Raw genomic sequence first — 23,765 nt, forward strand, 5'->3', positions numbered from 1 at the left:
CCTAAATTACACCACGTTATATTCTCGTCCGAAAGTCGAGATCATCTCGTGGGTGTCGAGAGTGATCAGAATACCACTGCAGGAGTTACAACTCAATTTGGGACATGAATAATATTAGCATTTAGAAAATAACTCATATTGAGAACAACAAGGAAACAAAGCAAGTTTAGCACCTTTATCACTAAATATAGCACAACAATGTAAATGCCAAAAATCTTTTCTTACAAAAGCAGAATGAATATACAGTGGTGCCTCGCATAACGAACGCCTCGCACAGCGAACGCTGCACACAACGAACTTCCTTTTCGTTCATTTCACGATTCATACAACGAACTTCGCTTCACACAACGAACTTCGCTTCACACAACGAAGTCGCCCACTTCACACGATCACTGCCGATTTATTGCATCCTTCCGCGCAGGCAGTCGTTAGTCACTGAGCAGTACGCTTAACTTACGCACGTGTCGCAGCAATCGTTCATCATTACAACGAAGTCGCCCGATCTTAAAAAACTCTACACTAGAGCCCTCTTTAATAAGGTGTTTGAAGAATGCGAGTTTGGTGGAGACAATATGACTATCCGAATGTTTTGGAAGGAGAAATTTGATATCCTTTTGGCAATACGACTTATACAGAAGGCCTGGGAAGAAGTGTCACAAAAGACCCTCATTTCTGCTTGGAAGATGCTTGTGCCTTCGTGGATTCAGGAAGAAGCAGTAGTTGATGACACAGAAGTGGTGAAGGACATCATCACAGTGGCCCAAAGGTTGGAATTACAGGTAGAGGAAGAGGATGTAGAGGAGCTTATTGAGGAACACAAAGAAGAGCTGACAACTGAAGAGCTCCAAACACTTCTGGCCCAACAACAGGACAATGCTCAAAGGGAAGCGTCATCTGATAACGAGGAGCAACAATCAAACAATCAACCAATTCCAACTGCTGACATCAAGAACATCCTGGTCAAATGGAAAGCAGTTCAGGAGTTTACCAATGCCCACTCTCCGGATTCCGCTGAAGCAAACAGGATCAACGACCTGTACTCCGATACTCTTGTCCGTTATTTCCGGCAGATGTTGAAGAAAAGAGAGAAACAAACGACTTTGGACAGGTTTTTCACTGCACCATCGGCCAAAAAGCGGAAAATGGATGAAGATGTGCAAGATTCGATTATTTCTTAAAATTAAAAAATGTGTGTTTTTTTCATTATGTTTTTAGATGTATCTAAATAAAAATAATAACAAAAAATTTATCTTTTTTTTATGTCATCTTACCATATTTTATGCTACAGAACGAATTATTTTTTTTAACATGTATTGTTATGGGAAAACGCGTTTCACATAACGAACTTTTCGCATAACGAACTTGCTCCTGGAACGAATTAAGTTCGTTGTGTGAGGCACCACTGTATAAAACAAACGCTTCTAAGAATAAAAAAGTTGTGAAAAGGTCATTTACATCACATGCCATGCAAATAATGTTGCCATAGTGATGATGAGAACATATTCACCTCAGTTAGTAAACATCTGGATGCCTAAGAAATGTCGTATGGTACAATAAACACATAATTATTGGAAACATAATTCGGATATACAAAACGTGTGTCAGACAAAATCATGGTGTATACAACAGAGGCGAGGATAGATAAAGTAATGTTTTTTCATTCAAAAGGGGTGCTAAAGAATCAATATATTATTACTACCAGGTAACAGTCGGCGATAGTCGATCGATCATAGCATATCGACTATTCAATCTGCAGTACCCTGTGCGGGCTCTAATGATAACTTTCACTTGATTTCTGCTGACCTTCATTAGGTTGAAGGTAACCTTTGCGAGAACCCTTTTATCAATTCATTTGCATGGTGCTAAACAGGTACTTTTTGCCAAAACATTATGCTCTGCTTCCTGGCCCATGGCCCGAGCTCGTTACGAGGAGCACATTTCCGTGACAGATTGTGTGAAACGACCCGCGTCAAGAATACTGATTTTGTATAAATCGAACTAAACATACAATATTATTATGAGAGTACACATAAAAATATGTGTGTGGGACTTGTTTTATAATTCAGCATTTAAAAAATTTAAAAAAAACTAATTGTCTCAAAAATAACTTCTAGCCGTAATTTCTACGATTGTTTGTGGATTGTCTATACATTACATTTTATACGATTTTATCTGTGGTTCTTATGTCAAGCCCTATGAGCAGTGAATGTCTCCGTTGCGTGCGTAAATAATATATAAAATACAAAATAATCTGGCGATCAAAAGAAGTTTTCAAATACGAATCTCCGTAAAAAGTAAGTAACAATTCGCTGATGCGCGACCAAAGCGACTCATCTTAAGATTCATCATTTTGAGAGAAACATGTTTGAAATTTTAAGAAAATAAATATTTATTTATTGCGTGTGCAATGATAATACTACTACTTCTCGTTTAATTAAGACGTGCATTGGATGATTATTTTCTCACTATTAAACTGTTGATTTAATTAGTCTAGGCATTATATAGATTTTGACAAGAATCAATTTTGACTGACGGTTCCAAATAAGGTCAATAAACTCACTCTCGTGTCAATTAACTTTTAATTTCCTATTTTATAATATATACAAATATATTTGTTTTGAAATGGGGACAGAACATAAGTGAATATTACAGAATAACCACCTCTATTTTATGTTGGAAAAAAAATTGGTACTGTATTTTATATTTAATAAACGCTAACTGTTGCAAATAAACCGCGACGCCTTAAATTTATTAGAAACAAAATATTAGTATCATTGACAAAATATTAATGGGAGAAATTGATTCATTTAACTTTTTGTAAATAATGTTATTTTTACATTGACGGGTTTATTGCCAAATGGCAATTTCTTCTAACCAACCAATAAAATAAGAGTAATAGATTAAATAGCTAAAGATATATAAAAATAGAAATGAACGTATTTGTTTATAAATTACCTTAAATCAAAACTATAACTCAATGGGAAAATGTAAAAAAGTGGAAAGAGGAAAGGAGGAGAGTTTAAGGAAGAAAAAAGAGATGTTTCTTCAGGCATGTTTTAAACAGAGATAATGTAGTAACATCTTCGATGGTGGATGGGAAATGATTCCACAGTCGAGCCGCATGGACACTATATTGAGAGAGGAATTGTGGATGGGTATTAAGAGAGTGCCTTGAAAATTAGAACGAAGAGGTAAACCATGAACTGATAAGCGTTGAAATTTTTCACGTAGGTATATAGGAGCGTTAGGATTATGAAATGCATTAAATAGAAGTGAGAGGGAGTGATAGTTTCTCTGCTGTCTAATTTTGAGCCATTTTAATTGCCTACGATAATCAGAAATGTGGACATATTTCCAAGACCGAAAATGTACCTTATTCATGTATTCTAAAGTCGTTCAAGTTTATCGAGTTGCTCACAGCTTAAATCAGTCATGGACATCAGCGTAATATAGAATGGGTTGTAGTAATGCTTGTACAAGGGTGCATTTAGTATTAATGGGTAAGAATTTTTGCAACCTTCTAAGTGAGTGTAGACTGAAAAATATTCTGTGAGTTTATATAGAAATTACACTGTTGCGCTCTATCACTAAAAATCTAACTCTCCCGCGGAAAAAAATACCAGTGGTATAAATATAATTTGGTTATTGCTTGACAAATAATCACAGAAAGTGTGTTAGTATGTGGATACTATTTATTTGTTTATCATAGATGAAATCCTCTTCTTTTTATTCGTAATGTTTCTTCGGCTGTTTGGTTTGGACGTAAGAGCTGATAAAAGGATAAAAGAAGCAAGTTCATCTCTTCCTCGTCTTACTTCCTGGTTTACGAACTAGGGCTAACTTATCTTTAAAGGTTTCTTAAGGCGTACCTGGGGTTTCGCAAATTTCGAGAAAAACAATCAGCGATTGCATGAATGTTATGGAAATCACAGTGGGACAATATTATGTTACTTGTTAGGGATGTTAGTCGGAATTTCTCTCATTGGCGCGATGTTTGATGTTAGTACAACCGAAAAATTACATCTAATCTCCTTTTTTTCTGTTTCAATTTACAATACGTATTCGGTGACTGCCGTAACTTATCAACAACTGCGCCGTTTATAGACCTCTTTAGCACAATTTCGACTATGCCAAATCATTTTGGGGTATGTCTGTATTTTTCCTTGTTGGAATTGATATCTATATTTTGATAGTTTTAACAGAGATGAAGTTGTAGAGAATATTGATGCCTAGGCATTTACAGAATTTACCTACAACGATTTAGAAAGACAACAAATATTGTTTCAAAATAAGTTAAGAATGTGGAAATCAACTGCCTTTAAGCAGAATGATGAATCTTAAAAAGTATGTTAAGTGATAAATTACTATAAAAATTACGTATTTTTCCAGCATCGAATAACATCATATTATGTAACGCAATTCGTCAATTTCAAATGTAACGAATATTTCATTCTTGCTTTCAACATTTATTATTTTATTTTTAACATGATACGATAAATATTTTTTTTATTTCCAGAACATATTCTTCAGATTAATTAAAGATTAATTTTTTTGTGTCCTTTCTCGACACAGAAATAATGGAAATCGCTCCAGTTAAAGCTGAACCGAGAACTGGCGATGTAGAAAGAGATATTCTCCGTACTGGGAAAGGCAAGGAGCCAGGGTTTGCTACCGATGTAGAAGGAGATATTCTCCGTACTGGAAAAGGCGAGGAGCCAAATGTTGTTACCGGTGTAGAAGGAGATGTTCTCCGTACTGGGAAATGCGGGGAGCCAGGTGTTGTTACCGTGAAGGCTGAACCGGGAACTGGCGATGTAGAAGGAGATATTCTCCGTACTGGGAAAGGCGAGGAGCCAAATGTTGTTACCGGTGTAGAAGGAGATGTTCTCCGTACTGGGAAATGCGGGGAGCCAGGTGTTGTTACCGTGAAGGCTGAACCGGGAACTGACGATGTAGAAGGAGATATTCTCCGTACTGTGAAAGGCGAGGAGCCAGATGTTGTTACCGATGTAGAAGGAGATATTCTCCGTACTGGGAAAGGCGAGGAGCCAGATGTTGTTACTGATGTAGAAAGAGATATTCTCCGTACTGGGAAAGGCGAGGAGCCATGGGTTGGGACCGTGAAGGCTGAACCGGGAACTGGCGATGTACAAGGAGATATTATACATACTGGGGAAGGCAAAGCTCCAGATCTTGCTACCGTCAAGGCTGAAGCGGGGGCCAGTGCTGACCAGCCTAAGATAATCTGTGATACAATTATCTACACAAAAATTGATATTGATTATCCTGAACTCAAACAAAAATGTTTGGATTCCTCTCGTTACAATGATATTGCCCCAAGTAAGTAAAACTTAAACTTAAAGTAAAAGAAATCAAACACTGACTTGAGTCTACTGAACACTGTATTTTATTTTTACAAACATAAAAACGAAAATTTCGTGACAATTGTTTCGCCTTGTTAGGGCAGTTTAAATGTAGGGTTATACAAAATAAACACCAAATCAATCAATAAGTGATACTTCCTTCCACTCTATCTTATCTTAAATACGTCTGTGGACTATGGATGATGGTAAGCAGAAGACGTAAACTCCTCTTGGGTAATTGCTGATAAGTAATTGCGTGATTGAGGTGGCGGCAGAGTGTTATTATTCGTGCTAAACATTTTAAAATTGGATATCATTTTATACGAATTCTTATAGAAAAGTGAATCACGTTGTGATGGAGTGGGGTTCTAACATCGGACCTCTGATCCATGAGTCCGAAACACTAGCCAAGGGACCACAATCTTGTTTAATTTAACGTACAAAACTTTATTTTTAAATTATGTTTACCGCACCTTCATAAAAGTCGATTTGTTTTCTTTTCTAAGGAACGGAGCTGTTTAGCAGTGTTGTAAAATTTCAAAAGATTATGAAAATTCTTGACCTTTTTATCCTTTTTCATTTTTCTTTAAATTTTTATAAAATTTGATGTGCGTCAATATATTATTCATGTTTATTGTTCCAGGTTTACTAGAAAGGAAGAAATATTTTGACTGTTCAAAGTGTCCATATAAATGTCTAAAAAAGAGTAAATTGGTATTGCACGTGGTCAGTCATACCGGTGAGAAACCATATTTTTGCTCAGAGTGCCAATTTAAATGTTCACAAAAAAGTAACTTGAAATCACATATGGTAACGCATACTGTTAAAAAAATATTCTCATGCCCAGAGTGTGAATTAGAATTTTCTTATAAGCGAAATTTAAAAAGGCATTTGTTTACTCATGCTGGTGAGAAACCGTTTTCATGCTCAAAGTGCCAATTCAAGTTTTCACAAATGAGTTACTTGAAATCACACATGTTAACGCATACCGGAGAAAAACCATTCTCATGTTCAAGGTGCCAGTATAAATGTTCTCAGAAAGGGACATTAAATTCACACATGTTAACACATACCGGTGAAAAACCATTCTCATGCTCAGAATGCAAATATAAGTGTTCATTGAAAAGTACTTTAATATTACACTTATTAACTCATACTGGCGAGAAACCTTTCTCGTGCTCAGAATGCCAATTTAAATGTTCTCGGAAAGATACGTTGAAATCACACCGGTTAACTCATACCGGTGAGAAACCAGTGTCATGCTCAGAATGCCAATTTAAATGTTCACTAAAATGTAATTTGAAAAAACATATGTTGACACATACCGGTGAGAAACCATTCTCGTGCTCAGAATGCCAATTTAAATGTTCACAAAAATGTCACTTAAAATCACACATGTTAACGCATACCGGAGAAAAACCATTCTCGTGTTTAAGTTGCCGGTATAAATGTTCTCAGAAAAGTACATTAAAATCACACATGTTAACCCATACCGGTGAAAAACCATTCTCATGCTCAGAATGCAAATACAAATGTTCAGTGAGAAGTACTTTAAAATCACATATGTTTATTCATACTGGCCAAAAAATATTCTCCTGCTCCGATTGTAAATACAAGTGTACCAAAAAGAGTGATTTAATTTATCATTCGTCAAAGCACATTGGTGAGAAAGTGTTGACTGTTAAATTAATAAAAATGATTTAGATTATTTATTGAATGTTTATTATATATATTATTATTATAGTTCACAACGGAGTTCTAGTTCCAACTCTAATGTATGGGAGCGAAGTATGGAATTGAAAAAATTATGATGAAAGTAGGTTGAATGCTGTCGAAATGCGATCCCTCAGGCGAATGTGTGGTAAAACGATGTATGATAGGTGCACAAATGTCGAGATCCGTGAAGTGTGTAAGGCTGAGACATGCATTTTTGACAGAATTAAGAAAGGGGTGCTGCGTTGGTTTGGACATGTAGAGCGAATGGACAGCGAAAGAACGACTAAAAGGATCTACGATGCAAATGTTGATGGATGCAGAAAACGAGGAAGACCGAGAAAGACATGGCACGATCAAGTCCATCAAATACTTGAAGATGGACATGTCAAAAGTAGGAATAACCGGCGTGCGTGCATAAGAAGATGTATGAATGTAGAGGAAGCGAGGTCTGTATGCCAAGATAGAGTGATATGGCGTTCTATCCTCTCTGCCTACCCCTACGGGGAAACGGCGTGATGGTTTGTTGTTGTTGAGTTTGCCCAAATTTTTGTAATCAACTAATGCAACTTCCTGAGGAGCTGTCAATATTGACATATTACTACAGAGATAACGAACATTTATAAGAATTTATTGCCTTTTCCGTTCCAAGACTAATTGTATGGTTATTCGGAAAAAGCCACAAACTTTCACAATGAATTTAAAACTTGGAGCGCAGGTTATTGAGCAATATAAATATTTAGGATGCTGGCTAAATGATAAATGGGATCACTCGCAAGAGATCAAAGAGTATTTTTCTTTATGTTCCTAATGACTACCTTAGACATAGACAGCTTAAGCTGTTTTATCTTCCTGCTTGCAGAACCAACCTGCCGATGGTAATGCCAGTAGGAAGAGCAATGTCTTTACTCAACCGTATCTCTTCGGATATTGACATCTTTCATATTAGTGAAAAAAAGTTCAGAGAGGATTGCATTCTTTTTCTATAATTGCTGGGTATTTTTACCATTTTTGTATATTTAAATTTTAGTGTTCACTTTTTCGTTTTATGTATGCATTGAATTTTTTTGTTATGTACATAAACGTTTTTGAAATAAATTGAAATTAAATAAATAAAATAAATTGAAAAGTCAGAATAAAGATGGCGCGAGACTTCTTTTTCAGGATGCGTGACTTCTTTGCAGTAGAGACTTTAATTTAGACCTCCAAATGCGCATTGCTCGATGTTACGTCTTCTCAGTACTGTTTTACGGCGTCGAAACGTGGACACTCACCCAAAACACTTCAAAAAAGATCGAAGCCTTTGAAATGTGGTGCTACAGGAGGATATTAAAAATCTCCTGGGTGAATAGAGTCCGAAACGATGATGTTCTCCGACGGATGGAATAAGACAAAAAGGTACTAAAGACTACAGCGAAAGCATCTTGGTCCTGCGCTGCTCTTGTATTACGCAGTCAGGAAAACTGCTTATTAGATACTTAATTCCTCTGAAAAGATGACCAAGGCTGGTATTCCAAACGAAATTATAGCGCCGTATAGCGCGTTTTTACGTACTAAATACGCATTTTAGCGCGCTGTAAACGCGTTTGGAATACCAGCCCAGAGTGGTTTTCCGTTGCCTTCTCGTGTGGATTTTTCTGTCGGGGTTACCTTTCCTTAGCTGGATGGTTCGGGTTTGGAGGCGCCAGTAAATCGCCTTTCATCCTCTCGTTATCTGCTGGGATCACAGTGTTATGAGTGTGATCCCATTTTTTAAAGTTATTAATTACATTAAACATACATTTGTTAAGGACAGAGACACAGTTTATAGCGACACAATCAGGAACGACTCATGTCTGTGAACTTGCTCCGACTCGCTAAAAAATCCGTGTTGAGTCGGGGCACTTGTAATTCATTCATAACCATACATTCACACACATATATACATTTATATTCGCACACACATATTTATATTATATTTTATACATACATATACATACCTATATATTAAGTTTATACACATCATTGATACTTAATACATTATTACATTTTACATTTATAAATACATATTAATCATTTACCAGTTAGTCCACATTTGATTACAGAAATGCATTCATGTTCGAGCAAACCAGTTACTCAAACCAGATTTGAATTTCGAAAATGACTCAGATTCCTTTGTCACCTGATCTAGCAAATTAAAAATTCTTGGACCTACCACAGAGAAATGTCTCTTAGCCAAAGTTGTTATACTTTTTGGTACGTAGTAATTTACTTTTGAGGAATATCTTGTTATTATTTCCTGTTGTGTTCTTTGTTTGCTACTTGTGAACATTGCCCAGGGTTTACGACGTGGACGCTAATAAGTAAGACTATTCAATTGTGTAGCCGGTGGAATGCAACTAGACGTTCGCAGCATTTAATAGAATCACACCCTCCAGCAAGATGTGACTCACTCCGACCCTACTGACAGTTTGAACCCCTTCGTTTGAACTTTATAAACGTAGTTATTATTGTTATCTATCACATTACATTTTATCGATTCCATCTGTGGTTTTCCTACCAATCACTATAAACTGTATGCGTCCCATTGCGTTGGCAAATAATGAATAAAATACAACATCTGGCGATCAAATATGAATTTCCGTAAAAAGTAAGTAACAATTCGCTGATGCGCGACCAAATTGACCATCCAAAAATGTATCATTTTGAGAAAAACGTGTTTGAAATTTGAAGAAAATAAATATATATTTATTGCATGTGCAATAATATTACTAATACTTCTTTTTCTTGTTGAATTGTTGATTTGATTAGTCTAGGCATTATCTAGATTTTGACAAGAATCACTTTTGACTGACCGTTCCAAATTAGGTCAATAGAATCTCACTCTCGTGTCAACAAACTATCAATTTCCTATTAAAAATTCTTTTTTTTTAATTGAGACAATACAGAAGCGAGTATTAGAGAAAAACTCCTTTTATTTTACGTAGGGAAAAAAATCAGAACTCTAATTTATATGTCATCAGCGCTTACTGTTGCAAATCGACCGTTTATTAGTATTAATGTCAAAATATTAATAGGAAAATCGCACTGTTGCGCTCTATAACAAAAATCCAACTCTCCTACGGGAAAAACACTAGTGGTACGAATATAACTCAATTGAGTTATTTGCAACTACACACGTAGGTACTAACTATGGACGAAACTTTTCGATTCCGCGTTTACATTCCTTAGCCAAGAAATTTACGTGTGATACAGACATTTTTAACTCATGTGTGGCTATGCGGTAACGGATGTCTACCTCGGGTAAAAAACATTTAATAACTCTCTTATTTTTTTAAATAACCAACTCATATTTTTTGTAATCTTTATATGGACTTTTTTACACCAAAATAAGGAAACATTTTTATAAAAAATGCACGGGCTTTTTCTATTAAAAAACATTTTCTTCATTTTGTAAAATAAATTAAAACAAACGAAAGAGATGCCAGTATTATAAGTGGTTTATTAAATTTTATAAGAAAGAGCACGAGAATATAGCATATCAGAAGACCGACAAGGACACTATTAGTTAGGGGCGGAGCTTGAGTGACCGAGAAAACAATACCGAAAGAGTACGATACAGAATTATACCACTTGTGGGACAGAGAACACATTAGTCGCGTGAAGTTTTTTGTAGTATATTGAGCTGACGCTGTATTTAACACACCGTGTTCCCGAAATGTTTCTACAATTTATTCACAATTTATCTGATTTAAATTACTTTTTGACAATTCTTGATGGAATTTCATTGTAATGATGTAATATTTACATACATTTACATATAAGTTATTAATCAAAAATAATTGGTACACTTTCACTCATTTCCACACTTAAGATAATATTTTGATTTCTGTAAATCATCCTTACATTGTATAATATTCGCCAGTCTGAAGATGTCCATTAGAGGATGAAAGCGCTAATTGGTCAAACAAATAAGTGGAAGTGTGCCCAAGGATTTTTGATTAAAACCTTATATGTAAATATAAGTTATTACAACATTACATAATTTATCATGTCGCTCATCCGGTGCAATAACGACATAACTGCAGTGAATATGATTTTATTTTATTAAAGATTGTTATAGTCATAAATTACTTTTTAAAATATATTTTCACAATTTTTTTGAATATTACGTTAGTTTGGACTGTTAATTTGTTAACGGATTGCAAAAAGTTTTCAAAAATTACTTCAAATGATCTTAAAATATACCAATAAAAATATTAATACTTATATTTACGTCGTTGTTGTACTGGGATAATATATTTTTAGACAATTATGGCAAGTTATTACCTGTGGGTGAAAATAAGATCAACTGATAATATATATTTATTATTTAAATTTACTTATCGAAAGACTATTATCTCATTATTTAAAAAAAAAAATCTCAATACTATTTGACATTATTGGTTGATTATTTTAGTTAGGGTTCCTTTAATCATTATTTGGCTCATCGCGTATGATTGATACATCAGTACTCGAGCTACTCGATGATGAGCTTCAGTTTGATGATGACGATGATGAGCTTGATGTTGATATAAGGCTTCTTTTTTCCTTTTCTGCAGGCTTAAATTCATCACCACTATCAGTTAGCGAGAAATCTTCGTCATAATTACAGACATTACTCATCCAATCTCCGTTAATATTTTGTGGTGCTGATGGTCCTCCATCAGTTTTGTGGTCCTGAAAAATCACAGTAGGGTCGTTGTTACACAAAAAAAATTACAAATAGTTTGTCACAATCACCTTTATGTCTACACAGGCACAGACACAAGCGCTTTCGGCAGGTCCCCGCGCGCAACTTACAAATCAGGCGTTGTTGTCACTAGTACTTACAAAATTGTTCAAATTTTTCATTGGCACAAATGCTCCCTGGTAGTTTGTAGTCAAACTATCATTCTGCCGTTTTTGCACCGGATAAAACACGTATTTATAAGACTTGTGACATACTTATCACGGTTTTAAAAAAAAAGTTAGTTGTGTCGTTTTTGCCCCGGATGAGCGATGTCTCGAAATTTTAATAACAAAGAAATTGAGAACATTTAATATGCAAGTGATGAAAGTAACATGGAGATGGAAAATAGAGAAGATGTATTAGACGTGGAAGACAATATTGAGTGTGAAAATACAGAAAGTGAAAATGAGCCTTCCAAAGGAGTTTGAGGGGGGACCAAATTTTAGAATCAGATAATGATAATGAATAAAGAGAAACCGTTTTAGAGGGGAGCGAAAAATCCAGAAATTATACTTCACTACAACCCTACAAAAGTAGTTGTGGATATTGGAGACAAATTAACAAGATAATATTCTTGTATGAGAAAAACTTGAAGGTGCCTGCTTAGAGTTTTGATGGAGCTGATGGATATTGCTTGTTTAAACTCCTTTATTTTTATTTATTTGACACTTTATATATATATATGTATATATATATGTATAAATATATATATATATATATATATATACATGTAAGGGCGGGCATATTACCTTAAGGCAATTTCTTTCTACCTACTTAAACCGTTCAGTTTGAGAAAATTATAAATACATGGACATATTGAATCTTACAATTTTATACAAAAATTAAAAAGAAAGATTAACAAAATAAACATTTAGTTAAAAAATATATACTTTACCATGAAGAGCGGAGAGGGGGTGGGAAGGAAAGAAGAAGGATAAAGGAACAATTTAAATATTTAGATAGTGACATTTTAATCTTGACTTAAATATAAATAAAGTAACTGTATTATGGATAAAAAAAACACTGATTAGAGAATCAACGATAGAAGTTTAAGAATATTCTTTCCGCGGTCGTTAGCTTTACAATTTGTAGTTTCTAACGTAAATACACGTAAACATAGTGTGTGAAATTCCACCGAAAGCAAACGAACGCTACCGAAATGTTTTTAGAAACGCACTATTCATGTTCTTTCTCTTCTTGCACCAAACCATCAATTTCCATGATGTTGAATTGCCAACACACGAAAGTTCAGAAGATGTAACAAGAAAAACAGGATGGTGTAAAAATGCCCAAATAAACATAGTGCACGTGTTTTTTCTGAAACTCGTCGAAACTAAATCTGCAATATTTATCGACGTTAAAGGAAAACAATTGTGTGTTTTGAGGTGCCCAAAAAATTAATTAAGTAATTATAATGCTTCAGAGTTTTGACTCAATTCTTGGACAGGCTTTTATAATTTATATAAGCGTTTATTGAAGAAGCGATTTGTAATGACATTAAAAAGATTTTTCAACTCTACGTATATTTTTTGAAGTTATAACAAACTGTTGTAAAGTATGTTCAAAGCTTTTTTTAACCGTTAAATCTATTTAACGTTAAATCTAAATAACTTTGGTTCTAACCAAAGTTATTTAATTTAAAGTGTTCAAAAAATTTGTTCGTAACTAGTTTTAAAACACGTGTTTACGTTGTCATTTTTGTGTATGTGTAATTATGATTTAATTATATTACGTATTACGTACTATTATTATATTTCTTACAAGTTTTTTTTTGCTATTTTTTTAGGTATTATTTCAATATTATTCTAAGAATATGTTTTAACAGCGTTTTTATTTATTCTAATAAAATCTAGTATTTATTTGCAATAAAAATTTGATATTCTTTTTTGCATTAAATAAGAGTTGTATTAGCAAAGCATACTTTCTAGTCTCCCGGTTGATCTATTTCCGCTAAATTCAGTCGTAAATGTAATTCGGAATTCAGTCGACAACCAGACGCGAGCGGTAGCACTTGCTGGCGGGATTTTAAAAGGAATGAACACAATTTCTAACTTTATTTTGCATAAATATGCTTTAATTTTATATTTTTTATGTAACATCTTTGAATAAATATCATTTTTAACACATACCATTGTAAATAATTTGGTATTTTAGCTTACATTTCAAAATATCTCGACTTATGCTTGTGGTCACATTGTGTTACCACACCGGCTGCAAAGGGATTATTCAGCACAGTCTTTTAAGAGTTAATACAACAATGATTCATTTTCAAACGTTTTCAAATGCATCGTTTAAAACTAATTACTAGTCGTAATAAAACTTTCTTTTTCATGCAATTTTTTCTCTGTTTCTGATGTGTATTATTATTATTTTATCTCTTTCTGAAATTCATTTATCAAATATATATATTATTATCTTATTTATACTTACTGTAAACTAATTTCATTATTTGTTTTTAAGATTAATTTGGCAGCCTCCGTGATGTAGTGGTCAAGACGCTTAACTCACAGACGGAAGGTTCCGGGTTTGATTCCCGGTGAGAACAAAAAAAATAAATTGATTAATCTCAAGCCTGGATGTTCTGTGATGTAATTCACCACTGTATTTGGGCCTCCTGGCCTGTTGTGGTGCAAAAATAAAATAATATAAAAACCATTTTTGTTTAAACTCTTCACAAGTTATTTACTATGTGTTTTTTAATTCTAGCACTTTTCTTATATCCATATTTATATTTTTTTATTATCAAGTTTTTACTTTTTATTTTGCATTGCAGCATGCTTTTTCGTTTCTACATGTATACAAAAAAGTGTTGTTTATTTTTTTAATTATTACTTACTATGCTTGTACTTACTTCTATATATTTTTAATGCCCCTTGGACGTATTGTAAAATTAATTGAAAAAATAAAATAAAATAATAATAATTGAATGATAAAGAATCATAACAAGTGTGGTAGAATAAAGATACTATTTAGTTTTTATCAAAGATAGAATCCTCTCCCTTTCCATATGATTATTTTATGATTATTTTTGTTCAAACAAGTCAAAGATGGCACAGTTGAGGAAATGTGGATGTTACATAGTGCGTAAAGGGGCCACTTAAACTAGCCAGTGACAGGCCCTGGAAATTCGTAGACTTCCATATTCCCTTCTCAAAAATGTTTTCCTCCTCTGTTGCTACAAGTTTAGAACTTATTTATAAATTTATAACAAACCTGAAAATGTTAAAGAGCCCCTACCTAATTGTTTATAATACCTGGGACGGTATCCTGAACCACTTTCGTGGCACTGAAGAGCAGTTTTTCTCGTTTCTACTACCCCTAATACTTTATGGATTCGAGTGAGTCATAAAAACATTAATATTTATTACAAAAAATAAATTTTATTACTCAACATCATTGGATACCAAATAAGCATGCATTGAAAGCACTCTAAAGTATTAAAAGCTGTGTAAGTAATTCGTATTAACCAAAACGTGTATTAAACATACTTTAACTAGCTTCTAGTGCTGCAATTTATGTTTCCAAACCAGCGTAACCCATTTTTGGCAATTACATAAGGGAAGGCTATAAAATTACCACTTTTATGAGAGATGAGGGCATTTCTTGAAGGTGAGACGCATTTTATTTGTGGAACACAACGTCCATAGGTGATTCAAGGCTTCCCGTATTATTGTATTACGGATGTAATGAGATGAAATACCTATAATTGAATCATAAAGTATCCAATAAAGACGTAGTTATTCTAGCCGTAATTTCTGTTTGCTTCTGGATTGTCTATAACATTATATTTTGTCTGTGGTTCTTGTGTCAAATACTTAACAAGCAGTACAGTTTTAACGTGTCTCTCTTTCGCAGATAATTATAGAAATTACTATATTATTGGATTATTTAACGAAGTTTTTACATTCAAATTCCTGCAAAAAGTAAAAAACAATTCCAGTAAGTAAAATAGAACTATGTATATTGTATTTGTAGCACCACAACAGACTAGGCGGCCCAAACAGACGGGATTCATATCAATATTTAGGTATTTTCGGCAGAGATGAAACCGCGGAACAAACGAAAGTCTTGGCACTTACATACATCAATCCGGAATTTGACTACAATAATTAAGACTTATTCAAACATTGTTAAAAATATGAAGCGAATATGGAAGTCAACTGCCTTCACGATGAATGGTGAATGTTACACATAAAAAATACGTAATTGTTTATTCCTATCATCATGCTACATCATATTATAAGACGCAATTTGATGATTTCAAAACTTGACAAATCATTTTTTCTTGCTTCTGGCATTTACAATTTCGTTTTTAAAATAAATCTTTTTTTTTTCAGAATATAAATCTTCAGATTGATCAAAGATTTATTTTGTTACCATTCTCGAAACCAAAATACTATGGAAATCGCTTCAGTTTATATTAAGGCCGAACCGGGGACTGGCGAAGTAGAAGGAGATATTCTCCATACTGGGGAAGAGGTGCCGAGTCTCCCCAGCAGCGGGCAGCCATGTGTTGCTACCGTGAAGGCTGAACCGGGGACCAGTACTGACCAGCCTAGGATAACCAGTGATATAATTATATTCACGGAGATGGACATCGATTATCCCGACATTAAACAAGAATGTTTGGATTCCTCCCTTAAAAATGAAATCGCCCCGAGTAAGTAATACTTCCTTTCACAGTATCTGCTCTTAAATTTTGTCTGTGGTCTATAGGTTATGGTACACAGAGGACTTAAACTCTTTTTGCATTATTTCGGACAGAAAATTAGTGGCAGCAGAGTTGTGTTATTAATGCAATGTATCGGAAATACATATTGATAAAATGAGTCCTCATTATTTATGCCGTAAATAAATGTAAGTATTATATGAAAAGAACCCTTGCAAATTATTTTAACACTGTACAATTGGTTTATTTTGTTTTATAAAAAATGAATATTAGCGTTTATATAATTAACCCAAATATATCAATTTTGATGGCAGTTACAATTTTTTACAAGAATTACATTATTTATTCATTTTTTCGTCCATTTTTTGAAAAAATTTGTTTTATTTGGGCGATACATAAAAATTTTGTTTATTTTTATTGTAAATCGGTTTTATGCATTATTCTTGTTTTTCAGGTTTACAAGCAAGCCAGAAATATTTCGCCAGTTCAGAATGTCAATATAAATCTTCACGAAGAACCAGCTTAACAAGGCACCGCTTTACTCAAACTGGAGAAAAACCGCTTTCATGCTCAGAATGCCAATTGAAATGTTCTATTAAAGGTACATTAAAAAGGCACATTTTAACCCACACCGGTAAAAAACGGTTCTCATGCTCAGAATGCCAATTTAAATTTTCTCAGAAAAGAGATTTAAAAAGACACATCTTAACCCATACCGGCGAAAAACCGTTCTCATGCTCAGAATGTCAATATAAATGTTCAGACAAAAGTAGCCTTAAATCACACATGTCAACGCATTACAGTGAAAAACCGTTCTCATGCTCAGAATGCCAATTTACGTGTGCTTGGAGGAGTAATTTTAAAATCCACATGTTAACCCATACCGGCGAAAAACCGTTCTCATGCTCAGAATGCCAATTTAAATGTTCTCGGAAAGCCGGCATAAAAAGACACATCTTTATCCATACCGGTGAAAAACCGTTCTCATGCTCAGAATGCGAATTTAGGTGTTCTCTTAGAGATAATTTAAAAATCCACATTTTAACCCATACCGGTAAAAAACCGTTCTCATGCTCAGAATGCCGATTTAAATGTTCTCGGAAAGCTGGCTTAAAAAGGCACATCTTTACCCATACCGGTAGAAAACCGTTCTCATGCTCAGAATGTCAATATAAATGTTCAGACAAAAGTAGCCTAAAATCACACATGTCAACGCACAACGCAATGTAACTGTTAACGGTAACGTACAACTCGCGGGCTTAGGGTCATAAGGGCGAAACTACAAAAAGTGCTGCTTTGTGTTAAGTACTAACCTGATATCCAAACAAAATATCCTGTTAGTGACAAAAAGATGAAACTCATCCGATAAGTAGTTACCTAGATAAATTTGTGTGAAACTACAAATGAAGCGTTTTGTTTAAAGTCAGAAGAATAAAACACCTTTTACATCATTTTGTTAATTTACTAATGTAAGCGCAAGTTAGGGTCATATAGACGAAAGCGTAGTTTCATATTTTTGTCTCTAAAACATTTTATGCTCTATTAACTGTATTTTTTATTTTCTTTATTTGTTACCCTTAAAAGACAGTATTGTTTTTTGAAAACTGTTTTATCATTTATCTCAAAACTGTGTTTTTGTAGTTTCGCCCTTATGACCCTTAACCCCCGAACTGTCAAATGCTGTATCCTTGGCAATATTTAATAAAAAGCAAAGTTTTAACCGTACTATTCAGCTTATCATATTACAGTCTTCATAACCAAACTTGTTTCAATACTTCGCATTCAACTATAAACTCATTTTGTGAAGTGCTTCATGAACAAAAGTGATTTTTTGATTTCGTTTTTGTGTTGTTCGAATATTGTGACATTTCAGTACTGTATTGTCTTTTGCAACATTATAACTAATTTAATAAATAGTTGGTGTTGTGAAAAAATATATACTTACAAACGTTTTATCAAATTGCGGTTAATGTTCTGTGTTGTAAAAAAAAAACAAACAAACAATAAAGAAAAATTCAAAAAGTAACATTTGTGTGCTTTAAATACAAATAATTTGTCGACCTGCCGCAGGTGGCCCGTAGTTATATTGACAGAGGCACTACAACTCGATCCTCATACCTGGGTTCGAATCCACTTGTCGACTTCGTATTATTTTATTTTTTTTAAATATTACTTAACATAGATTTACACCTTTATCATTGATTAACTTTACTTATTCATATTAAAGAATTTAGTATTTTCTGTTTCTGACAGATGTCTCTATTTATAAAATTATTAAATTTTCGCAGACATCAATAAAACAATATAATTTGAAATGAAAATATTTATATAATATTAAAGGGAAAATGGGTCCAAAAAAAGATCTGAAAAAAACTCCCGACAATCTACCAGTATGCTGTCCTTGGGGCTAGTTGGCTAACGCCTTTTTCTATTAATCTCGATTTTAGTAATGCAATATCTGCACTTTAAACTGAAATGCGCAAAATCACCGAAGGTATCGAGGATCTGAAACGAAGTGTATCAGCCGACATAATGAAAATCGCACTTAAAATGGACTCTTTCGAGAGTAGGCTGTCAGCTTTAGAAGCCAACAAGAATACTAACCAAACTGAGTGCACCCTGGCCGAATTAAGAGATCGCATTAAAAGGGAAAATAATGTAATTATTTACAATTTACCAGAAATCCCCGACAGTGCTTCAGGTGTTGCTATTTCTGACTGCCAAAGAGTTCTTGATGTATTCAAAGATCTATACACATCAATAAAATTAGACGACATAAAAACCTACCGTATTGGTGCAAAAAAGAACACCCACCCTCGTCCTATGAAAGTCATTCTTAAAAGCTCGATGCAAGCAAATACAGTTTTAAGAAATCGTAAACTTGTGTCCAACAAAGAAATATATATTTATTTATTTAATTTTACAATACGCCCAAGGGGCATTTACAAAAAATATACAGTTAAGTACAAACATAGTGCGTAAAAATTTAAAAGATAAACAATGCTTTTTTGTATACATTTAGAAACAATAAGAAGTATACTGCCATGCAAAATAAAAAGTGAATCTTTACATAGTAAAAAAGAAAAAAATAATTTTATATGGATATAATAAAAGTAATTGAATTAAAAAGCAAATTGTAAATAACTTCTAAAGAATTCAAACAAAAAAATATATACATTTTCATATACTTATAAGTATAAAAAAATGGTATCAACAAATTATTGTTAAAAACAAATAATGAAAATTAGTTAACAGTAAGTATATATGTGAAAATAATATAATATACGGTACACAAAAATATTTGATAAATTAATATCAGAAATAGATAAGATAATAATAATACACATCAAAAACAGAGATAGAATTGTATGAAAAAGAAAGTTTTATTATGACATTAATAATTTGTTTCAAACAGTGCATTTAAGAACGTTTTAAAATTAATAATTGTCGTATTAAAAATGTCTATTTCACAAGTAAATTTGTTGGCTAAGGAATGTAAACGCGGAATCGGAGAGTGTCGTGCATAGTTAGTACCCACGTATGTACTCGTAGTTGCAAACAACTCCGTACTTCTAGTGACTCGATTAGGTATTTTGGAGTTAATGAGATTCAGGAGTTCACAACAATCGAGCTCCGAATTTAAAATTTTAAATAAAAAGGAGGTCATTTATTTTTCTACGATCTTCTAATAAAATTAAATTTAAAGTGTCTAATAAATACGTGTAATTTATGTTATCTAAGGGAATATTTAATTTAAAATTTACAAATCTCAAATACTTTTTTTGAATTCTCTATATGTTCTTAATGTGCAATTTATACAGAGGAGACCACACAATGGAATTATATTCTAACTGACTGCGAACTAGTGCTACATACAAAATATTTATTACTTTAAGTGAATTAAAATCTTTGACAGTGCGAAGCAGGAAACCTAATGTTTAAAAACGATTTGACACGTAATCAACAAATATATTTGGCCGATCTTAGAAAACAACTAGAACAAAAAACTATGAATGGCGAACAAAACCTTACCATCAAATACATAAATAGCTCTCCACAAATTATTAGATCAACTTAAAAAAACTGAAAGAATTCTACTTATACAGAACGTTAAGGGACTTAAATCTAAAATTTTGGATTTAAGAACATCAATACCTGTCTTAAACCATAACATTATCTGCCTTACTGATACCTGGCTTGACAACAATATCCTTTCTGATGAACTGGGATTCCTCAGTTCTAACGTGTATAGATGCGATAGAAATAAGTCTTCGAGCAACAAATCAAGAGGAGGTGGCGTTCTTATTCCCGTCTCGAATAAATTTAAATCATCGGGAATTCCCATACTTTTTAATAGCATTGAGCAAGCACCTTTGATTAGCACCTTACAAGAAAAAAATATCATTAGTTGCGTATACATACCTCCAGCATCACCATTATCAATTTACAGTAACCACGCAGAGGAGGTAATAAACATTAAAAGAAAGTACTCTGATGCTAAAGTAATCTCAGTGGGTGACTTTAACTTGCCAAATGTTAACTGGAACTATGAGGTTAATGACTTGCCCACTGTATCTGCAACAGGATGCGCTCGTGAAATCATGGATATGTCTAACTTTGTAGGGTTGTCACAAGTGTGTTCAGTGTTTAATTCTATGGGCCGTCAGCTTGACCTGGTATTTACTAATATACCTAAATTTGTGCCGCGTGATTCTGGTACTTTATGTGATAGTGAAATTAACGTGTCAACATCGTCTACAGAGCTCCTTCCTCAAGATCATTTTCATCCTCCTCTGGATATTGTATTTTTTAGCTTAAAAAACAAAATTAATCGTGTCAAGGAGCCCAAACTTAACTTTCATAAAGCGGACTACGCAAAAATTGTAGAATCACAAAGGGGAATTGACTGGTCTTTTACAAATCAAAATGACATAGAAGATACGCTAGAAACTTTTTCTCGAATTTAAATAATATTATTAATAAGTATGTCCCATTATGCACTGCCAAAACTTCTACTTTTCCAATATGGTTTAGGAAAGATGCCATTGTTGCTGTACATAATAAAAAAAGTATCCACAAACGCTTTAAAGAAACAAACTCTCTTTCACATTACTTGGAATTCAAAAAGTCACGTGCCGATTGTAAAAAGTTATCTAGGGCATGTTATGAATCTTATATTAATAAAATAGAACTTTCTGTCACTAGTAATCCTAAAACATTCTGGAATTTTACTAATTCTCTTAAAGAAGGTGAATCCAGTATCCCCAGTTCAATGTTTTTCAACGACATTAGAGCAGATGACCCACATAGAGTTGCTGACTTATTTGCAGATTATTTTAAAAGTGTTGTGTGTGAGGACAGCTATGGCTAACGCTAAGATGTTGGCCGGATGTAACTTTAAAAACTGGAACCTTTCACATAATACTCCGGCTATTTGAAACAGAAAAAAACTTTGAATGTCTACAAGACGATTTTAAAGAATTTAACGTGGATGATTGGTGTCAAGAATCAAATATTTAATATTTATTTTCAGTTTCATTAAATTTCCAAATCATTTGCAATTAGGTCTTCAAGATTTTTTATTTAGCTCGGTTATCGCACAAAACTTTATAATTTTTGCTTGTAAGAATAAAATTGTAATTTAGAGAAAATGCTTTTGTTATTTTGCAATTACCTTCTTCACACCTCTTGTGGGAAGGTCAGACATAATTATTGTCCACATTTTGGAGAGATTCTCATCTTTACTGGTTGAACGACACTAGTGAATAGCGTATATTTTGTGATGGATTTAATCTGCATTTATTTTTTCGGCTCACTTTTTTGCATAGTCTCACAACATTTAATTTTTCTTTATAATTGAGTTTCAATTTTTGTGTAAATCTTTGTAATCTGTTGATACATTGAGTGTTGACATTCTTTTATTCCAAAAGGAAAATTGGACATCTTTCACACTCCTCACAAGAGGACGTTACAATATATGTTCTTGGAAACGTACATTAAAATCACTCATGATAACCCATACTTGTGAAAAACCATTATCATGCTCAGAATGCAAATATAAATGTTCATTGAGAAGTACTTTAAAATCACACATGTTGACTATCACACGAAAAAAATTCTGCTGCTTCGATTGTGAATACAAGTATACGAATAAAGTGACTACTTACACACTTGCAATGAAGAGTGAAAATGCTGAATACTGGAATGAGGAAATTGAAAGTAAATAAATATCATTGGAAATAAATGATTCATATTTTTTTTTCCATTTTTAAATATGCCTTCAAAATAGCAACTAGCAGATTTATACACGAAATGATTATTTGTAAATTCAATTCAGAAGCTACGTAATATGAAAGATTTATATAAATTATAGGGTAAGTTGATGTTATGTGATATGATGTAAATATAAATTACTTAATGTTATTGCATTCTGGAAGGATGATAAGGAAACAATATATTTATATTGTTGTAATATGTGCTTTTATTATAAATAGTATAACAATTTTAAATAAAAGTGATTTTGGTAAATTGATTTTGTTTTTTTGAATTAGTAGATTTGTAAGCTAAAATAACAATATTATAACCTCAATTAAAGCTGGGCAGATTGTCTTATTTCTATTAAGAGCGTTTCATCAAACAAGTTGTCAGATCTTAACTCACGACTAATCGTTTCATGGTAGGCGAAAGTACCTAGTCAATATTTAAAAAAAACCGTACCGGCACCCGAGTGATTCGCTCTTCAAAGAATTTCAAGTGCTAGATATTCGTTAACAGTATATATTGAAGTCAGTAGCGGTCACACATCTCAACAGATCTTTTAGCTAGCTCCTAGTGCTGCGATTTATGTTTCCCAACCTGCGTAACCTATTTTCGGCGATTACATAAGAGAAAGTTATAGAATTACTACTTTTATGAAAAATCATTGCAGGGTATTTCTTGAAGTTCCGACACATTTTATTTGTACAACACAACGTCCATAGGTGATTCAAGGCTTCCTGTATTATTGTATAACTTGATGTTATGAGATGAAATACCTATAATTTATTATGATTTATAGATAAATTTCAAATATCTGTCTTCTAATAATATACAAAATGATAAATCAAACCGCTCATACACGCGTTTGTGTAAAATTCATTAAAAAAAATTTTACAGGAATGTTGCGTCTCATAAAACTAAATAATACCGACCAAAATAAACACCAAGTCGTTGGAACAATAGGCATAATCCCCCAGTAACTACACACGTGCGTTTACAGAAATTATCAAGC

General features: G+C 33.2%; 1 protein-coding gene and 1 long non-coding RNA gene across 2 annotated transcripts; both read left to right on the forward strand.

Annotated features, from left to right (window-relative positions):
* The first annotated feature begins 2,170 nt into the window (after positions 1-2,170).
* On the forward strand, positions 2,171-7,075 carry LOC148275015 (uncharacterized). Its single transcript, XM_088236275.1, has 3 exons — positions 2,171-2,294; positions 4,517-5,340; positions 6,007-7,075. Exons 2-3 carry the CDS (start codon positions 4,578-4,580, stop codon positions 7,065-7,067), a joined length of 1,824 nt encoding a protein of 607 aa, XP_088092401.1. The 5' UTR covers positions 2,171-2,294; positions 4,517-4,577; the 3' UTR covers positions 7,068-7,075.
* An 8,446-nt stretch (positions 7,076-15,521) lies between these two features.
* On the forward strand, positions 15,522-17,845 carry LOC148275016 (uncharacterized). The gene is made up of 3 exons (XR_015824132.1): positions 15,522-15,765; positions 16,164-16,486; positions 16,950-17,845. It is a non-coding gene; the product is annotated as an uncharacterized LOC148275016 (long non-coding RNA).
* Positions 17,846-23,765: the final 5,920 nt, after the last annotated feature.

Source organism: Micrasema longulum, unplaced genomic scaffold (assembly GCF_059751315.1).
Source record: "Micrasema longulum isolate JH-2025_06_02 unplaced genomic scaffold, ASM5975131v1 h1tg001529l, whole genome shotgun sequence".
Classification (NCBI taxonomy): Eukaryota; Metazoa; Arthropoda; class Insecta; order Trichoptera; family Brachycentridae; genus Micrasema; species Micrasema longulum.

Bases quoted from the DNA above. Each gene is read 5' to 3' on its own strand.
- LOC148275015 (XM_088236275.1), top strand. From the start codon at position 4,578: ATGGAAATCGCTCCAGTTAAAGCTGAACCGAGAACTGGCGATGTAGAA. The intron at 5,341-6,006 runs GTAAGTAAAACT...TTATTGTTCCAG, and splicing joins TTACAATGATATTGCCCCAA to GTTTACTAGAAAGGAAGAAA.